Below are 22546 nucleotides of genomic sequence, written 5' to 3'. Positions count from 1 at the left end.
GATATATGTATTTTTTTGTTTTTCTATGTATACATTGTACAACCATATCCAGACATTGATAGGTATTTCAAGTAACGGTGACAACACCGGCTAGCGTTTCTTATAAAGTCGCACTACTGGGTATAAGGCCTCTCCTTTCTTCCGCCAACGCCACTCATATTTCAGCAGAATCACCAGTTCATGTACGTACCTACGTTTTTATTTTTTGCACTTGTGGTCTCGAGCACCTGCCGGCTTCACGGTACGCAGACTCCGTTGTTTATAGTCGCTTCGCTGCATTGTGCGTCACGTCAGCGCGTCTGAGATTTTCAGATTAACGTAACAAGAACCCTTTCACATTATCCTTTCACATTATATCGGCTGTTGCTTATGAGGGGACATGTAAAAACTGGTTATTTATTTTAGGACCAGTTGCCCCAAACCATCTGTCGTCGTGAAAAGTTGGCTAAAATGTATTTTTTGGAAAATTTCATAGTACATACGTACTCTGAAAATTTCATAGAGTTCACTCTGACAATTTTATTGTGGTGCAACACGCAATCTTTTAAAAATTTTAAGAAAACCCTAACGGACCTGATGCCATAGGGCTTTCTATAGGTACTATTTGTCTTTTACGTATGCTCTATGAAAGAAGTCCAACAACATAACCAAGTACTAGACCTAGCTGATAGAACTCCAATATTGTCGAATAGCTCAAACTAATGACAGTTGGCGCAGAATGCATTAGACTAAAAAATAAGAAATTGGAGTAAAAATTACTCAGTAAAATTGTTAAATAATTAGATGCTAAGTGGATCATCTCAGCCATAAGACGTCCACTGCTGAACATAGGCCTCCCCCTTTATGGGGGGTGAATGCCATAATCGCCACGCTTGACAGGCGGGTTGGCGATCGCAGTCGAGTACACCGAATTTGAGGGACGCTGCTGCCCGTTGGACGTAGTTTAAGGACATACCCGGGTCGGGCTAAGTGGATACCGTTAATTAATTCCGATAACAATACATAGGTGTATAATAGTTATTCGTTAACTGTGAGTTTTTAACTGCCTTTATTCCAATACTTGATAATAAGGAAAACGGGCCACTGTGTATAAAAATGTAAATTTAGGTAGGTACCTACGTAATGTTTCTAAATACATAACGGGCAAACTATTTATAAACTTACACATACCCACTGAAGTACCGTAAACTTTTCAATAACTGTTATGAACTTAATTATATTGTGCTTGCATTAATGGCATGCAAAACCAATAACAGAAACAAAACGATGGCTCAGTGAAGTTATTAAATTGGTAATTACTCAGGTCATTAAGCACTAACGGTAATTGCTTACCTAGAGGTACCTACTGTTAGCTTAAAGCATGCCCTACGTTAAGGCTACGTAAGTACATACTTCACCATAGGTACACTGGAGCAAATGGAATAAATTGTAATGCCGTAATATTCGTTCACTTTATGAAATGAAATGAAATGAAAATGAAATGAAAACATTTATTTTCAGGCAACTATTGGCCCATAGATAAATACCTTAAAACTAGCATACATATTATTACAAAATATATCTTAAAACCAAAAAACACAATTATGGTTGCGACGCAGTTCGCAACCCCGCAGTGTCAGGGAGCCGGCCGCGGAACCGCCGGAACTTGACACCCTTCGGCCAAAACTCCTCCTTGGTGAAGGTCGCTAGATGTTCAGTCGGAACGCTCAGCACAAAAGAATTAAAATTCACATTGTGTCGAGATTCCAACTTCACGACCCTCAGGATGAATCCGGACTTGGCTCGTACATACTTCACGATCTCCTCGACCTTCGTAAGGTAGTGTAATCGGGACACATACAGCAGCGTCGTCGGTGTTGCAGGACGCAGCAAATGGTTGGGTCCAGTCGGTGCGGTACCGCACTGATTCGGACGAGCTGACTTCTTTCTCCTCTCCACCTTTTTGAAGCCATCTCTGTCGCATCCCGACTCTTTTAGAGTCAGCTGTGACCGATCCTTGTGAACTTTATATGTGAAATATCATCATCTCGATTGAACTTCAGGAAGTGATTCTACTTTATAGATTTTCAAAATTTAGCTTGCATATACATATTAACGGCTCGATTCGGAAAATGAATTAGATTTCTACTAGACTTCAACAAGTTACGATATGGATAATTTAAAGATATCTGTAAGATAGATATGTCAAATTTGACGTTTCCGCGATTCTGGAGGTCCTCTTGAACGATTTCGACAAGTTATGACTTAGATATCCTAGTCACATCTAGTCGATATCTAATGTAGATCTAGTTGATCTCTATATCATCTCTAGATCTTGTGATTATCTCGAAATCCGAATAGGCTGGTCAGTAACAACATATAATCTAACTTGGTGTGTACCAAGTTAAAGAAGTGCTTGTTAAATCAAGTATATATCTGCTATTATTAGGTAAGTAGTTTGTTATTATCTGATTTTGAAGAAATATAAACTCATCTCCTGACGCGAGACCAATCGCGTGCGCGTCAAATAAAGACTTGATTTATCTCCTTTTCCAACGGGATAGAAATTTTAATGTCTATTGTTAATCTCTACATCGACTGTTTTATTGTACTGTAACACAATACACAAAATATGACTTTTTACTTAATACAGATAAGGATCAAATTCGAGTGACAAAATGGTAAAAGCAGACGCCAATGAATTTATCGCTTGTGTACAAGATTTACTGCTTATTTTCTGAACTATCAAGTACCTAATAGGTATCTAATATCTTCGTTTCTAGATATTTAAACTTTATTACCTGAACAGCTAAAGCTTTAAACAGAATTGCGTGAGATACGATCATAGACAAAACTAACTAGTCAAATATTGCGTGTTGTCGAAACAATCAACGACCATTATTTCCCACTGTTTTCAGATCATGTAGCTATTACTATCGGAATGAAACTGTAGTAGCGAAGTTATTTTGCGTTTCATCCATACAAATCTATCAAAGTGTTATTTTAATAATTGACGTCAATAATAATCGTTGATCATAATCAATAAAGCCTGGCGATGTGAAGCATACATTGCATGAACTATAAAAATAGCATTTAGAAGTAATTAATACCATTTAAAGTGATTTTAGTACTTATTCTAGTACTTTAGAAACATGCATGTTTTACCCTAGAAAAAAAGGCGTCCTATTTGACGTAATTAATTATACAATTTATCTACACGATCAAGGTCGGGACATGAGACACCGCACAACATATTATGTTATGCGCCGTGATGTATACTTTAAGGTTAAATTTGTGTTACTCACTTTCTAAAGTATTTATTTTCTCAATTCCAGGTCCCACAATGAGGTGTCTGTGATCTAAGCACAAGAGGCGGTCGCCTACAAAATCAGAATGACGTCAGAGCGCGCCATCCCGCATCTGCGGGACATCTTCGGTCTCAACCAGCAATATGATACCAAAAGTTTCGAAGACGACGACAAAGGCAAGAAGTCCAAGAAAAAGAAGGACGACTACCGCACCTACACAAACGGTGACGTCAAAACCTTGGAACGGCACCTCAGCATGAAGAAGACTATACGGAAGAAGATCATGCGGGATCTACAGCAGGCGTTCGTTGAAGACCCTAACGAGTTTAAGGTCGAGAATACGAGCCCTGAGAAATTAAAGGCGGAGTTAAGCGCCGAGGCTGTGAAAATTGAGAAGAACGTCAGGAAGAACGATCCGACGTTCCTGGATATGCTACGAGGAGAGACGAGGGGTGAGGAGGCCAGGGAAGAGCAGCCGCCGGCGGAGAAGACGAGCTTCTGGCGGCGGCTCACCATGAAGAATAAGAACAAGAGATAAAGCATACATTGCCGATACTCCATTCTCATCAAAGTTACTGGCCATCTAGAAAATTGATAAAGAAAATGTTTGGCAAAAAAGATTGGCGCCAACCCTACGATATAAATGTAAATATGGACGAATTAATTTAAATCACGGATTAATTGACCAATAGAAGCACATTTTATCACCATATGGCGAAACCTCGATCAGTCAAAATCAGATCAGTGCACTATATACCTAGTTACTTCTATAATATCTGATGTAATATACACAGGATGGCCCAAGCAAGAATATGTTGACAAGAAATTTTAGGAATATTTTTAACGCATATTTTACAAAATATCATTAAAGATTAAAATTACAATCATTTACTAAAACAAAACTTATTTGCTTTGGTACACAAACGCAAACGTTTTATAAAATTATCAACAATATGCCACAGTAAAAAAATTGTCAACGTATTTTTGGGCGAACGTGTATTTGGTGCTTACGTCACAATATAATGTCATTGTCTATAACTAGATTAACTAGTATGTACCAGCAGCGGTATCATGGTCGCCTTTTATCACCTGTCATGTCATGATTGTCATGCGTCACTTTCGCACTTGTTAGAACGTGACAGGCATGGTGACAAATGATAAATATATCGAAATTCTTCAACCATACTCGTATTTTCACGCTCTCGTTGCTTATTTACACAATCCCGTGATTTACGTAAACATATTTGAAGTGAACTTTTAATCTAAGACTGTATTTTGGATGTTGGCATAGACTATTTAAATAGACCAGTTTTGTACTTATTCTATGTCAATTACTCGGATAATATTTATTATTATTATATAATAAGCTTTTGGACTTCTGAAATGTACTGACTATTCAATCGTTTTATTAATAGCTCGAGTGTCTAAATTAAGAGATCCGAAAGGAAAAGCACACATTTCCCACATACGTAATTACTTTTCCGTAGGAAATCAATATGTTATTTAAATGATCGTTTTTAAATGAGCGAAAACTCAATACATCATGAAAAAATTATAAAAGTTTATAATATCTAACTATGCCCAACTTGCGATAACCTAAGAAAGAAAACTAACTTGTACCAAATGTAATGTACCATATTTATCGTATCAAAATTAATGTCTATATATTGGGAATTACCTTTTTCATTTTCGAATGACATTATAACTTTATTGAATCGAGCTCATAATCTGTTTCAGGAATTTCAGGCAACCATGGTGTAAATGTTAATAATATTTTTGAAGTACTAAATGCTTTATTGCAGTAATCGACTTACCTATAAGATCCATAATTTTATTGCAATGTATCTCATCTTTTCCTAATTTAAAAAATGCGGTTGTAACATTAATTGATATTGCTATGGAACTAAAGTCCTTAATGTATGTATTGTAGATACATATGGGTGATTTAGATTTTGATAAGTGCTTTTTCGCAATAACTACACAAAAACGTTAAAAGCTTACACAACTGTCTAAGATGGTCAAGCATTTATCGTCTTACGTCGTGGCCATCACTTTCTTACTTGTGTGCTAGAGTGACGCGCATCACATAACACGATAAAAGTGCAACCAACATTGTACAGTCATCAGCAATAGTATCTTACACAACTAGGGCCGCAAAAATATATGACGCGCTCTTATTGCGCTCCAAATAAGAACGTGTCACATATTTTTGCGGCCCTAGTTGTGTAAGATACGATTGCTGATGACTGTACCTACTCGTGCGTACTGCGGTGGCAGCATCGTTCCATTTTTATCGCCTGTCACAATGCCCGTCACTTTCGAACTTACATACTTGTTAGAACGTGACAGTCGATAAAATTGCCACCGTGCTACCACTGCTGGCCTGGCCGCGATACTTTTTATCGTTCGACAAAAGTATTTTTAATTTTTTCTGTTATCTTAATCTAGAAGTTTGTGAAATAGTTGTGTAAGCTTTTAGATTCCTCAGGAATTTAATAATTCAAATTCTAGTTTAACAATCGCATAATATTAAGCAATGCCTTCAATGGAGCACCACTTATATGAACTGTCAAACTCGTGTTAACTCGTTTGGTGGGAAGTGGGAACGGAGCCTCAGCAATGCTCCGCTATTGTTACTTATAAAATATCTCGTTCTACATGTGATGTAACGTTAAGTCGTTTAGGTTAGTTTTAACGTGCATGCAGTCAAACACAGCGTAGTTATAATACGGTGTTACGGAGTGAATTTATAACATCAAAATAGGATGTATGAGGAAAGTATACGACCGGTCGTCGTAAGGATTCTGGCTAGCCAAGATGATACTTTTACATAGCCAAACGCCAAACGAAAAAATATATATGTATTGGGATGACAAAGGGCCTACCAGGAACCTCGTTCGACGGGTTGTCTCCCTGTCACACTTACGTATGAATTTACAAGTGCGATAAAGAGGCAACACGACGAACGTGGTTCGCAGTAGGCCCTCTGGCCTTTACAGAGCGGTGGAAATATTTCGACTGAAATTGTTATTGTTGAAAAAAAAAGTTGGAGTGGACTGGGTAACGTTTGATAAAGTTGGAAACCCCTACTTAGAATTTAAAATGTTTAGATTAATTTAGTGAAATTGAACCGTTGGGTACAATTAATATTGCATAATAATATATCATGTAGAGATACAATACAAATCGTTATTAGTACATTATTGCAGAGGCCGGGAAAGGGCAATTCGTGGATGAGTTTCGATTTTGTCGGACGACGCGAAGCGGAGTCCGACAAAGAAGACGAATCCACGAATTGCTATTCCTGCCGAGGCATATATAGTGCTTTTCTCCAAACATGCGAGGAAATAAGCTAAAATAATTATTATTTAAGCATCAAGCATCACTCAAATCAAACCTTCACATCCAAAATGTCAAAAACAATTTCCCTCTTTAATTAATTTTTAAAAGTTAAAGGCACAAACTTATTCTGCCATTCAGTACCATTCAATATTCGTTCATTCAATATAATTGCGCAATATAGTTTGTCAAACCAACTTTTCAGTCAGTAAGAACCAGGAAAACTACACCCATCCTTTTCTTTTGGGTGCTAGTACTAGTGTAAGACAAAGATAGTATGATTCTCTTTGTCTATGTTTAAAATGAGAAAGTCCTTTGACAAACTATGTAAGCTTTATGAACACGGATGAGATTTAAAAAAAATATAAAAATAATCTTTGATTTTATTAAGCAGTATTCGCACGATCATACACGTGAAATGATAGCTGATCGGGTCGTGTAGAAGCGGCTCGCGGCAATAATAATTGGCTGTTTGCGTTTTTTATTATTAAAAAGTAAAAAACACTACAGTAATAAGTTATTACTGTAATGTTTTTTTACTTCCCGTCCGCTAGAACAGGACAGCGATAGTTTGATGTTTTTTAGTTAGAGTTTGACATTAACGAAGAACTTCCCGTACTATTTTTGCTACAGTAAGGTGAACATTTCCGAGCATATTGGAGAAAAATATATTATTACATGATCATGAAAATATAACAGGCTAAAGCCCCATTTAGATCGTTCAAGAACTTGCATGCTATATATTTTCTTTTATTTTACATTGCGGTATTTGGTCGTGGTCAATCGACTGAATTCATTGAACTCTGTAGTTGGCAATGTATCGAATATTTTCAAGCAAGTAATAGTAAATAAGCATGCAAGTTCTTGATCCATCTAAATAGGGCTTTCATATGATATATTGTGAAAACGGTTTTGCTTGTTTGTTTTATTGGCTCTTCTGGAAAAATCTGCACAAAATGTCTTTAAAAAGTGTTGGTAATTGCTAATTAGATGCAATTCCAGAAACATTATCAGAGAGTTGCCCTTGTATGTGTACCTATCCACCTACCTATGTCAATTCTGAGATATATTAAACACTTAGAGCGAAAAAAAAAGCAATCGATAAATTTAAAAAAAAATATTAAAAATGCGATCATGTACGAGCTTTGTATTAGCACAAGCTTGATACAGTCGACGTCGAAGATATGTTTACATTTTTCGCCTTATTACAAAGGAGTAAGATGCAAAAGAGTAGACATATATTTGGCGTCGACTGTGGCTATATCTAACCATCCAATTTTTCAGATCGTGTTCCAATGATCGAAATGCATCTATTCACAATAAATTGATTTTGTCTTGCTGAAAGTGACTGTGACATATGACTAAATTCTCATTAAACTAAATTAAATTGTGATTATTTTGGTTTAAGTACAAAATACACAACAGGCGTCAAAAATGTTTTTGGGTTCAAAATGTAGTTCAGTGAAAATCAGCTGTGTTTGATTGTATACACATTTCTATATTAGATATAAGTATCATATTATGTTGTAAGTGGTAATTGTATATTGTATATGGTAGGCTCGTGGCAATTCCTAACAGTTTGTTGTGACAATTTTAGGTATTATATTGCAATATAAATAATTTTACAAATTTAATGTCCGTGTTATTTTCTACCTGAATCCTGTCGCCTAGTAGTAACGTGCATTTCTATATTATATCGTCTTAGGAATTTATCGGAAAATCTCCGTCTCTGCCACCTTGTGGCCTAAATCGGAATTAATAACTTCCGTCTGCATTTTATACCAGGCCTCTGTGCTGCCCCCTACACTTTAAGCAAGATCCCCTATCGACATCTTTTAGCATTTTCCATACCTACTTCTAACTACCTGATTTTTTAAGCCGTCAAAAGATGGCGTTACTATGTTAAGCTTAGGAGCATAAAATTTACTGCTTTTTAGGGTTCCGTACCCAAAGGGTAAAACGGGACCCTATTACTAAGACTTCGCTGTCCGTCCGTCCGTCTGTCACCAGGCTGTATCTCACGAACCGAGATAGCTAGACAGTTGAAATTTTCACAGATGATGTATTTCTGTTGCCGCTATAACAACAAATACTAAGAACAGAATAAAATAAAGATTTAAATGGGGCTCCCATACAACAAACGTGTTTTTTGACCAAAGTTAAGCAACGTCGGGAGGGGTCAGTACTTGGATGGGTGACCGTTTTCTTTTTGCTTTTTTTTGCATTATGGTACGGAACCCTTCGTGCGCGAGTCCGACTCGCACTTGCCCGGTTTTTAATTTTTAACCAAGTGACGAAAAAGGATATTTTTACCAGTGCTTGTATTTCATTAGGTAGGGAAAGTCTCCACTTGATTAGCACCCAGGAAAGTTATAATAAAATCGTTATACATATTTCTTTTGTTGTTTAGCTATAGGTACTAATGCTTTTTCTATATTCGATACTCATTATAATTTGCATTTAGTTTTATACCTACTCATTTACTGGAACTTGAATTTGGACCATAGCTGGAAGTTGTGGACTAAAGTTACCTGATTTTATGGTATCGTAAAACTCAATTACCGATGCTTTTCTCATATACTAACTCATTTTATTCTGCTCCCAAAAATCGAATGTCTACCTCCTGATTTCTGCAGAATTATGGAGATTATACCAGTATTTTCTTGTTCAAGGTTGAACATAACAATATATAATTATTGAATGGTGCTAAATAATTGGGTAGGTACCTTTGAATTAAACATTCTTTGAATATTACAAGCCAAAATAGTATGGTACAAGCTTTGCTTAGTTTAGGGCTAGGTTGATCTGTATAAGATGTCACCTAATATTTATTTATTTAGATTTCTTACCATTCATCTCATACTTACACAAATATTAAGTTTCAGCTCTCGTTGATTTTCAAAAGCCGCCGCTGCCTGCATTAGTTAAATACTAAAGATCAAGGTCTCCAGAACTTATATTTCGGTACCTTCTAGTGCAATACAATTTACAACTCAACTCCTGGGTCACTTTGTATTGTGATTTATATTCGCTCTTGAGTGTAACAAGCGAAAGAGATTCGGTTTGTAATGAAAGTTGTAATTTGTTTGCAACATGAGTTTGTGTATTGCTCTGTCTTGATCATCCCAAAAACTTGTCTTACTGTTGGTTTATACGTAAATAGGTAAAAAACTATCTTAATCCCAGCTTCACCAGTAAGATAAATTTGTGGTATAGTATAGTTTAGGCAAGATGGGTAATATAAATTGTTAATAAATACATATTTAAATTAGAATGCATTACATACTTGCAAACTTTGCCAACAATTTTACCCCAACTTACTCTTATATTGTTCAATTCTAGAATTTATTATTCTTGTTTCTATTAAACAGTCAGTAACAAAATCATATTATTATATTCTGATCGTATAGCAATAACAAATAAATACTGAAATTGTTTTATCAAAGTTTGTTACTGGCTCTTTGTCTGAGGGTGTAGGATGAAAATAATAAAATATTTAATTCTGGGATTACAAATATATTAAATATGCATTTCAGGTTTAAAATGTATCCCAAAAGAAATTAAATATTTTATAACTTTCTTTTTATGGACAGTTGGGAATAAAACAACAGGTAGGTTTAAAATTGCCAATATATTTCAAATATAATAAAGATATTTATTTTGATGGCCATCAAATATTTTATTGTTGTTTTTTTTTGTGCAAGTTTATTTATAAATGAACTTTTATATCAGTTAAAAAATTATTAATTATTTATTTGTTTTGTTTGTTATTTATTTATCTGAAAGTACACAAATTCAGATAATTGAATATTTAACATATGTATTTTACAAAACGATCAAATTATTATTATTATAATAACATAGTGTACTAACTTTTTAAATAATAGTGTTTTTTTTCCTTTTTTTGTCAATTCATTTATTTTTATCAATTTTACTAATAAGAGTTAAACCAGTTGTATGTCTTTATTTATAAATCAAATTATTTGTTCTGTTTGTTTATATTGGGTTGAGTTTTATTTTTCATTTGTTTTATTGTTTTTTTTTTTCATTTGTAGTTGGTATTTAGATTTTTGTCATTTTGGCAATTAAACCTTTATGGTTTCGTTTTTATTTGTGTCATATTAATTATTTTTAGTTTAGGTAGTTTCAAGATTTGTTTATGATGTCTTTTTTGTTTTTTTTGTTGTTTTTTTTTTTTGTTTTTTGTTGTTTTTTGTTTGTTTTGTTGTTGTTAGGGATCATTTTTTTATACGTTTTAGTTTTATAGGTACAGTATGTTAATAACATACCATAGAAATAGATTGCGTTTTAGTTTATTGATAGCTATTGTATTTGTAGATACACAGTGTATCATTTATTATACGTGTATAAAAATAATTCCCATTTTGGTACGGACCAATATGGGAGCATTATCAGTATTTCGACCATGTTATGAAGATAGGTATGACTATTAAGCATTATGACATATGTCATTCCGGGACGCATAGGTGTCGTGAAGTTTTATAAATAATAAGCAAACTATCCACACTAGGATAGTGCTCAAACCGGTCATAGGCTCGTAAAATGGGTTTTTCTATCGCGGTACCCTGAGGCGCCTTTAATTAAAGAAGAAATTTTGTATGACTTACCCCTAAATAAATTAAACTTATCTCGCTGCACGAATTTAGGTAACTCTACCTATCCGCTATCCGAGTGGTCGTCGCGTTAAAAATAACTGTAAAAGATAATTAAACATACAAGTATGGTAACTGACGAATATATAGTATAAATAAATATAAATACATATTAGATACTCTACCGACTTACGCGTCATATAGTTAATACCTGTCACTATGTACCCGAAACGTGCAGTAATATTTTATGAAAATTCTGCGCGACGTTCCTGTTCCTCCGCGTTTAATTTTCCTTCATTCGTATTGGGAATCGCCTCTCGCAACATAAGGATCCCTCAATTCGTTCGGGAGCGCCTCTCAACTTTGTGACCGTGACCGCCTTTGATTTCCGCTACCGCCAGTACAAACGACAGCTAAATTTTACTGGAAGAGATTCGAGATAAGGCCAAACTTACGAACTAAACATATTTATGAAAATTTTAAATAAGACTTAAATTTTAAATAATAATATTCATTGCTGTCTTCAAACAGTTTCCTGTTTTACTTTGCATAGTAGAATAAATTCTGCAAAAAATGTAAATAGGTATGTTCCTATATAGTTATATGTTTTAGCCAAACGACTAAATCATAATAAAATTAAGATTTTTTTTAATTCTGCTCAATTGCAAAATTACAAGAAGATAATATATCTTATGTTAGTTAAAATATTTTCAAATTGTTTATAAAATTAGTAGAACTATATAAATCTCCAGAATTTTCTTTTTTTCTTCTTGGTATAACATGTTACTTACTGAAGTTTACCGATAATTAGATATCCTCTAAATGTCTCTTGTCATTAGATGTGTGCCTGACCAAGTTTACGCACTTTTACGTTAGGTTTCGATGAATGTATTTGCGAACGCCTTCTACCTTTCCACGTTCTGTGTCCAATTGCTCCCATAGACATGTTGTTTGAATGAAAAAATGGTCTGATGTAAAGCTTTACTGGAAAAGACGGCATTTAGGACAAACTTACAAACTAAAAACAATTTTGATTCAAAAGAAACAAAATTGAAAATAAAGTGGAAACAATTGTACAATTCCAATAATAATGGAGTTAAAGAGGTTTTTTAATATCGAAAGTCTTGAGCGAAAATAAAAACATTGGAAAGATTAGGTATATACATTGGCTCCATGAGTCACAATTATCATAGGTTTGAATGTTTTAATAACATGTTTAATAACTTAATAAGTTAAACATGTCTCACTCAATTTCTTTAAAGTAGTCTTACGTTTTTGTCTAAAATTGTAAATAGTTAAGTAATTTCGAAAGCTAAATTAAGCGTATAAGAAAAGTCTGATTCATTTATGTAATTTACCTGAAAAAATTATTACATTTAGTCACCACCTGCGAAACTGACGGCAGATTATTTGGCGCAAGAACTGTAGACGGAATTTAAACACGTTCCTGTTTTTCCTCCGATGTTTAATTACACGATTTCATGGTGTCTGTCATATTTATACCGGTGATGAGTGCGAAGAAAGGTTTACTGAAATAGATATGTATAAGGACAAACTTACAGACTAAAGAAATTTTGATATAAGTAACTTGCTCTAGGACATATACAAAATGTCAATACAGTTTTAATTCCAAACATGGTCGATATCGAAAATAAAAGCACCTATATTACAAACTTAATTTACATCGTGCTTGTATTATTATTGTTTGTTTGTAGTGAAGTATACTCACTCTCAAATAATTGACGTTACTGTATTAACACAGTTAATATGTTAAGCATATTGGAATCTTCAATCAATGACAGATTATATCCCTTGGGATTCAAATAATAGGTACCTACGTAGGTATTAATCCCTATTTTTGTTTTCTATTTTAAGTTAATATTTTAATGAAATAAAACAATAGGACAATACATAATCATTACGTGAAAAATAATTGTCACAGACATTTTTGTGTTAAATTGAGTATACATTGTATTTCGTTGTTTTATACTGCCACGGATTTAGATTCTCAATATAATAAAATTGAAATCTGTACTGAGGAATTCATTTAAAAAATAAATCTTGTAATCGAGACTAAACTTCTACTAGTGCACAAGCTATTACATACCTTGTATTACTAATGAACTAAGTAATGCTCTGGCTAATGTCTGTAAGTAAATTTAAACACACAAAACATGAATTTATCACATTCATAGGTAATAATTTTGTCAACTTCATATGACTTCAGACTTACTGGATACCTGTACTGTAGATCGTTGGTTGGTTGATGTTTTTATTATTATCCTTTGTAGATTTTTTTTCAATGAGGTATCTGGTTTTATCTAGGATCTCCTTTATAATTTGTTTACTATCTGTACCTGTGAATATTTTACTGAAAGAGATGCTCATGCCTTTTAAGCTTACAAACTATGCAATGTTATTTTGTAATTCAAATAAAATAGACGAATTATTTAAAATGGTTAGTCGATGAATGTATGTGTAGGTACATATATACCTAATTAAAAATATACAAAGAAACTTTATTTAAATAGTTTATATAAAATGAAATATGTAGATTAACAAATCAAGGAAAACAAAAGAAATGACTTTCCTGAAGACTAGCCGTAGGTTCTACAAAAAATGGTGATATTTAAATGAATTTTCAAACACGTTACAGCATTATACTGGAAAAAAATGTTTTAATTAATTAATTAATAAACTTAAGCCTAAAGGAATGTAACACATGCTTTTAATGCATTTATTTGAGTACTTATGGGGATTCTGTTTTCTCTGCATACAATAATAGTACATTTCGATGCTAGTGCGGAAGGTATGTCATTACTTCACGAGTACCGAGATATCTTGCCACGAGCCGCAGGCGAGTGGTAAGACTCGGGACGAGTGAAGAATGACATTTCCGCACGTGTATCGAACGACGTTTTTTAATACAGTTGCGAAAAAATAAGAAAAACATTGTTAATCGTACACTAAACAAAAGTGGTAACAGTGACAGCTCGGTTAGACGTCGTCTTTAAGTATATTATATCTATGGCGTTTGGCAGCTATTCCGTTCCATTCAGTCAACTTATTAAGAACGGAATTTTCAATATTGAATATTAAAAAATAAACGTGTTATAATGATGAAGAGGTAAGTAATTAAATATGAAATATGTAATATTTTTCGTATTCTTACATTAACGGTAGGTTTTTATGCTGATTACGACGTTTAAAGGAAACTAATATTAACACTCATCAATAAGTAGTCGTGAATTGGAACAAGTATAAATTTAAAAAAATTGGAAAAGTAAAAAGCACTAGTTCGAGATAACCAACTTTCCGCACGCTAAACAGCTACGTAAAGTAGTACTTTTTGAGCAACTGTATTAAAAAGTATTTTTTTCTTTAATATCAATTTTTGGTTTTAAATTGTATGTGCAATTGATATGATTTTATTTTTCTAGATATTAATCAGTTTTGTTTTGTACGTATAACGACCTTATATTTAAAGGTCGAAGGTTTAATTGGTTTGTTTTTTGAATTAATTCTACCAGCGCTTCGAATGACCATCCACTGAGAAGAAGCGCCCAAGAAACTCAGCAGGAAATCATTTTTTGTTGGTGTAAGTATTTTCTCCAACGGTAGGTATTTATTAATGTTAGGTCGCGATTCACAGAGTGAATATTTAAATGCAACGTAATCATTAATTTTGCTATTTCGAACAGAAAAAAAAGTTAAAAGTACCAGTTATTTGAAACTATTAAAAAATAATAGCCTTAAATAACCAAGACGTTTTAATGTAAACTGAATAAAATTCGTAATGAGTGATAGTATAGTAATACTACTTATTCAATATTCATTACTTCACATATAACGTCATTATAAGTATCTAAAATTTAAAGAATCAAGGTTATTAAATTTAAAGAATGAAGTGTTTACCTCTAATTTATGTTACTATGATACCTTCTAATTCAAGAAACAAAAAACGAACCCAATTCTTTCGATTCCTTAAAGATAAATTAAAATGTGCGAAGCTGTGCTAGTTGTAGAGGCACCTGAAGAAATAAAAGTAAAAAGAGAATCCTGAGCAAACCCTACAATTTATAATCTTTAGTTATATCATTGACATTATCTAAGTTCGTTAGAATCTTAAAATAAGCCATAATATACCTTCCATAATAAACAAAAATATATATTTCTCTCTTAATTCGTAGACTAACTGGCGCTCAACCCTTCTTCAATTATTCTTCTTCTATGTAAGTTTGCCAAAACTTCATACCAAAAACAAACTAAATAAATTTATATTAAATATGTATGTCTTAATTTAAATTGATCATCTGATTTAGAAATTCTGTTTTCATGATTCATGGTACTTAATAATGAATAATGATTAACTTGTTCCTCTAAATATAAGAGATCGATTATCTCTGAATATTATAATACCACTATACCAATGAAAGTAACTTAAATATACCACATCTTACGATTACAAAAGTTTAAATATCGATCTTATTTTTGTTGTTTCTTTGCTGTCAATGTTATTTGCGTGTAAAATACCCATGTACTCATATATATTGTTTTTAAATATCGTACTCGTTACTTAACTCTCTTGCTGTAAATTTTCATTACTTAAAACTAAATCATCGACCTGCCTTTGCCATCGCCCGGATTTAACTTAAAATAAAATACGTCATCTTAAATACATATATCTAAGTAATGAACATTTCATGAATACACGGAACCATGTTGGTGATCTGATTGTCTTAAACTTAAATAATATATTGATATTCTCTTTTCTCTACCTACTTGGCTGCCAGTGCATTATTTCGAAGTCTGTTTACCTCTTAACTTAATAAATTATGCATTCTTGTGGTACACTTTACGGAAAAAACTATCGCACTGATAGGTTTGAAATTTAACATAATAATTTAAATTTCAAATATAAATTATATTTCGCAGTTATATGGGGCTCCTAACATACCATTTTTCGTGTGTTTCGCGCTCATTGGTAAAGTATTAAATAAAATTGAAATAACCACCGAAGGATTTACATATATCCTTTATGTGTTCGCTACGTCTTATAAATACTACTAACGCTTCGCTCGATAACTTTTATTAACAAATACGATATTTTTTCAGGTATTATTCAAATGTCTTTTAGACTATTAAGCTTGTCTCTTCACCGTAACGACTCATTCCAAATACATTAGGTAATCATTTTATTAAAAAACAATCATGTATGTAAATTACCATCTTAAGTTTGACTCACCTATGTCATAAAAAGTTCATACAATTTTATAATTATACATATTACATAATATATAAAACTCGTAAAATCCAAAACTATGTATAAATGAGGTAAATTTTCTACACAAGCAGTAATTTACCGTTCCCGTCTGTTTCTAATTCCAACGTTTAGTTAAAACATTTTAATGCAGTTAATATTAATGAGACCAAAGTAAGCTCTTAACTTTATTTACATAAATTTCGAAGTAAATAATAAACACAAATAGGTATGTTTTTGTTGTGGTCCAGTAAAAAAAAAAACATTCATATATATCTACTTAAACAAATGTGAGCATGGTGTTCCTTTAACATGTAATAAAACCAAGACGTTTTAATTAATCAACGCAAATAAAATCGTATATATAAAAGACCTCCGGTCGCGTTTACCTGTCTATAAAAAGTAAATAGTTACTGGACTGTTTTAGGTGCCGCATTAAAACTTATACACATTAAAATAATATTAATAAATGAAATTCCATAATAAAACCTAGCTTACTGTTTCTCACTTATGTTGTTTATATTTATTGTAACTTATGTCCTGTAAAATATTTCCTGTTTACTCCATTACTAAGTAAAAATTGATTTAATTATGTTGTTATTAATTACTTTGTATCATTTTAATTAACTTTTGCTAACTAGCATTATTATTTTATTTAATATAATATGTATATACAACAATCAATTTTTCAATTTATAGTATACATGAACCACACGACTTTAACGATAAAACGTCAATGCTTAATAAGACAAACGTTTCTGAGCTGTGTTTACAAACATGCCTTATTAGTGCATAATGATGAAGCAAACCTAGCTATTATTAGCGTATCCCACAATATGCAAACTGCATCCAGAGCTGAGCAAAAGTATTCAATCGTGAAAATTAATATTTCAACTATTTTAACGGAAAGTGTATACCATATGCAACATTTAATGAAAACTGATACATTAATAAATAAATAAATAATTGTGTGAAAGGTAGCATAATGCATGACTTTAAGATGAAACCATAGCCGATGCAAGTAAGTCTACATCCAGTAAATCCAGTTAATTAATAATATTAATATTACTTAATTACTTAATATTACATTTTTTATTATATTTTGTTGGTGAATTATTTTAATTACTTTATTAAAATTAAACACCAGATTGACCTATGATTATACATATTTGTCAATTATCATATATATATATACGTGTATTAATCCTAAACTATTCATATAATAAAAAAACAAATGTATATTTACTTTTGTTTTTTTCTATTAAATTTTGGTGAAAAGATATTCTTCATTTTAAAAAGTTAAATGATAATAATATTAATTTCAAAGGTATAAGGTAAAGGGGTAAGGTAGGTAGGTAGGTTGTATTTGAAAAACAGCCGGTAAAGACTGCAAATTCAAAACTGCTTTGGATTATTTACAAATGTTTAACTTAGTTTCACATATATTTCATCTAATCTATAGTTTCGCCAAAACGTTTGTAGAGTTAGACCTAGAAAAGTCTGCAAGGATTTTGATACCATACGCATTGTCAGTGTTATTTACACGCCATAATTCACAGAAGTTTGACGTTTAAAATAACACTTGCCCTGCGTATGCTATCAAAATCGTTGCAAGCTTTTTTGGTCTAACTCTATTAAATTTCCTATTTTTATACTAGCATTACTCAACGATAAACTCTACGCATTCCCTTCCATTTCTATTAATTGCCTAATCAGTGTCAACGTGTATTTAATGACTTAAAAATTGCTAATTTGATACGTAATGTAATGATACTTTGTCTGTTGTTATCATAATATTTCAAGAAAATTATAAAATAATTCTAATTTAGCATCTATACGAATAATAATATAACTTAAAGTACCTACAATATGAACGGATGATTTGGCGAAAAAATATATTTGATGATAAATGGTATTAGAGGTAATCTAGTCTTGAATGACAACTGAAGCGGTATTTTTTGTTTTATCAGCAGTTCGATACGAGCTGAGTTTGAGTGACAGGACGAATTACACTTAGAGTTAAGCTTCCACATGACTTATACCGTGTTACACAGTGTGTGATCGGAACTGATACCTCGGAAAGGGCTTACACAGTGTGTGATCAGGACTGATGCGTGCTAAGTAAGGAGGTGGCTTAACACTAGAGTGCTATCGAAACTGACACCTACACAATGAAGGTACGAGTATATCGTTATGTTAACATTACGATTTTGACGAGACGAATTACACTCGAAGTTAAGCTTCCACATGACTTATACCGTGTTACACAGTGTATGATCGGAACTGATACCTCGGAGAGGGCTTACACAGTGTGTGATCGGGACTGATGCGTGCTAAGTAAGGAGGTGGCTTAACATTAGAGTGTTATCGAAACCGACACCTACACAATGAAGGTATGATTATATCGTTATGTTAATATTACGATTTTGACGGGACGAATTACACTCGAAGTTAAGCTTCCACATGACTTATACCGTGTTACACAGTGTGTGATCGGAACTGATGCCTCGGACAGGGCTTACACAGTGTGTGATCGGGACTGATGCGTGCTAAGTGACGTGGTGACTTAACACTAGAGTGATATCGAAACTGACACCTACACTATGAAGGTATATCGTAATGTTAACAATACGACAGTGACGGGACGAACTACACTCGGAGTTAAGCTTCCACATGACTTATACCGTGTTACACAGTGTGTGATCGGAACTGATGCCTCGGAAAGGGCTTACACAGTGTGTGATCGGGACTGATGCATGCTAAGTAAGGAGGTGGCTTAACACTAGAGTGCTGTCGAACGAAACTGACACCTGCACTATGAAAATATACTATATATTTATATTATTTTGTTATGTTTTAATAAATGAAGCAAGTAGTTCCCTTTAAGGTCAATTTAAGTCATTTGCTAGTTGCATTAGACCTAGATATTACCGTTCTGGGCTATGCCTTAATCTCGTATATCATTCTAAGTAAGTATCTATTTTATAAAGTTTAGTTTTTGTTTATATTATCCCTCTATACAAAACATTCCATTATTTTCTAAGTATACTCAAATATACTTATCCTTAAATAAAAATTAATTAAAAGCAATATTATGACAAACAATAAGCTATGTGGACGGCCGGGTGCTTCTTATAAACATATTTTGTTAAAATTGACTGATAATAAGTCGTTTAAAAATAACTAAGCAAGCGAAAAATGTATCCAAATTTTCAGAATGTCAAGCACGTACTGAAAACACCCAAAACATTAATGAAGAAAAAACCTCAGTGCGACGAAGACTTGATTGAACAAGGGATCAGCACACATACAAAGCTAAACACATTGAAAAACCAAAATTGACTCATGAATTAATGCGATTAAGTTGCAAGCGAAATCCACTTCAAGCCGGGTTCTGTAAAATAGCACACCAGATCCGAAGAAGCTTAACGCAGTCTCATAACACCAATGGCCATAGTTTCAACTGAAGGAATAATATTGTGCGCCACATCACATTCTAATGTTGTTTAACATACTCTAATCTTTGCTTGGTGTTAGTGATTCTAAATAGGTAGCACAAAATATTAACACAATATACATCTAATGGAAATTACTAACGATACCATCACTCAACGCATTCATAGGCAATATAGCTTTCAGTGCTAAATGAAAAGATTCAAAATATTTAAATGTATCGGGACTATAACAACGAAATCTAAAATCCTAAAACGGAAGCAAACCAATCCATTACCAAACACGAAAAATAACATATATCGAATTATTTGGAAGAATCTAATTGGTCAGGTTTATCAGTATTTACAGGTTATTGGACGGTCTTCTAGTATGTACTATGTTCTTATAATAGTATATCACATATGTTAATTTTCATCGTTATATCTTCTTCATTTAGAAGCTTACATAATGTTCTCTCGGAATATGACATGTTTTTATTCTATTTTGAATCCTATATTTAAGAAAATGATATCATTCATATAGATGTCATTGTCAATTAACAAATAAATATAATAAGCAATAAAACGACGTAAACATTAAATCCGTAATGTGTTAAACTTAACTTGGTGATATGTGAATGAGTGACAATGTAATTTTTGTGCTCGATTGTGAGAAAAAATCAGTTTGTAGTGGCGTTAAGTTAATAAAATCCCCTATGCACAGACACATGCAACCGCAAATAATTTTATATGTAATATTATATCACGTCCTTGTATTAGAACCAAGTTTACGATTTGTTAGACACAATTTGATTGCATATTAGTGTAAAGGGGGTTTTAGAGACGAGGTCAGTTTAAAATGCTTAAACACTTGCCTAATAAGTCTACAAAACCATTATACTCAAAGCGATAACGAAATATATAATAGTTAGGGTATCATGCCAGTATGTATCTGCCTACAGATAGGTACTGTTATGGTTATTAAAATAAATAAGTACTTAATCCTGTTAAATACAACAAATAACATTTTTAATATTTGCGTAATTTTACTATAATTGTATAATCATTAAGCACTTTAACCATATATTCAATAAGGTTGATTTTTAAATTATAACCGAATCATACTTTATTTTTCACTCATAAAAAAGCACTGCCGATCACATCACAACACATTACTAATCACATTTACTTTATAATTCGAATTTAATTATTTAAATAGATGAAATCACTTCGTTATAATAAGTATATAATGAAAATGAAACGAACACTTTTTAACTATTCATAGGTTATTTTTATTATTTAACTTAATTTCGCTTGTATTATTTTTTGCTTTTTTTGTATTCTCTTTTGTCACTACACAGTTCACACTATAACGTAAACTTTACAGAACATCACTTCATTTTACTACTTTTACAATCAAAAAGTACCACAGACCGAACTTATAATTTCATTTCTCAAACTCAAACTCAGCATTTTTATAAATACGTAACACTTAATCGTATACTGTAATTTCACCACGTAACCCCATAAATTGTTACAGCTTAATTAACTAAAATAAAATTTGTACCTATTTGTTCAGGGTTTAGCTTAAAATGCTAATTTTTTTTAATATTTTTAATTTTGTTAGCTTTGCACTTTATATTGGATATGGCTTGACCTCCTAGCACGAATAATAAATATAATGTGTGACATATAATACTCATAACTCTTAATAGCATAACTCGAATACGATACTCCAATAAATTAAATATCCTTAACATCTTCTTTACTTATTAGTAGCACTAATTTTGCAATTATTGTAAACAAACCCTTTCATTATATAACACAGGATCTAATCAAGTAGAAGTTTATCCAACTCATATATAACATTAACCCTCTACGTAAAGCATTTATATTATTTCCGCTTACATTTATTTAGATACTCTAATTACGGTAAATTTTAATTACGAGTACGTTACGATAGCTTATTAAATTGAAATTTCTGTATAAGAAAGTATTTTAATTAAAATCTTCTTAGCTAAAAACAACATCTATATTTATTACCAATAATATTTATTTTTATTATTTGTTTAGTTCAAATATCAACTGGTACCTATGCAACGTTACAATAGAACTCAATACTTTTATTTTATCATATCTGGGTAGTAACGTAGTCATCAGTGTTATATTGTTTTCAACTATGATTGTTTTACTTACAAAAATGTGATAATAATCCCAGGTTTTATATACACCTAACTAAGATGCACAAAATCATACACTATACATTTCGTGATAATCAATCTTCAATAAACGGCCTTCCTACTTTTTCTTGTATTGTACCTAAACATGTGACTTATTTTCTCGGTCAGATATTATTATATATAATGTAATAGTCTAGAAAACCATCCGTACAATGGTAATGGTAATGGTGGTAATGGTTTATAACCAATTTTTTGGTAATTTCTTATCGAGTAAATTTTATTTTTTTGTCCTACAACGATAGCTATTTATAAATCATATACATATAAACATAATGTTGTGGTAATCATAATTGTGTAAACACCAATTGTATCATTAACTTATCTCTTCTTATATCGCTTTGTTCTTTTTTCGTAATATATTTTTTTTAATCATTGC

The 22546-nt window shown here is 32.3% G+C and overlaps 1 protein-coding gene and 1 long non-coding RNA gene across 3 annotated transcripts in view; both read left to right on the top strand.

Annotated features, from left to right (window-relative positions):
• Window positions 1-8260, top strand: part of LOC134665859 (uncharacterized) — a 64166-nt gene extending 55906 nt beyond the window's left edge. The window contains exons 2-3 of one of the 2 annotated variants that reach the window (XR_010098425.1): window positions 3315-6482; window positions 7289-8260. Coding sequence is in view for 1 of the 2 variants with exons in the window: in XM_063522892.1 (XP_063378962.1) it covers window positions 3373-3825 (453 nt within the window). In the remaining variant the exon portion in view is untranslated. Of the gene's footprint in view, window positions 1-3314 lie in introns of both variants that reach the window. The other variant, XM_063522892.1, reaches the window with a different exon arrangement.
• Window positions 8261-13015: 4755 nt separating this feature from the next.
• LOC134665811 (uncharacterized) lies at window positions 13016-15036 on the top strand. The gene is made up of 2 exons (XR_010098421.1): window positions 13016-14023; window positions 14610-15036. It is a non-coding gene; the product is annotated as an uncharacterized LOC134665811 (long non-coding RNA).
• The last annotated feature ends 7510 nt before the right edge of the window (window positions 15037-22546 follow it).

Source organism: Cydia fagiglandana, chromosome 7, assembly GCF_963556715.1.
Source record: "Cydia fagiglandana chromosome 7, ilCydFagi1.1, whole genome shotgun sequence".
In the NCBI taxonomy this organism is placed as follows: Eukaryota; Metazoa; Arthropoda; class Insecta; order Lepidoptera; family Tortricidae; genus Cydia; species Cydia fagiglandana.
Note: the sequence above shows the minus strand (reverse complement) of the source record. Positions and strands in the feature narration are given on the sequence as shown.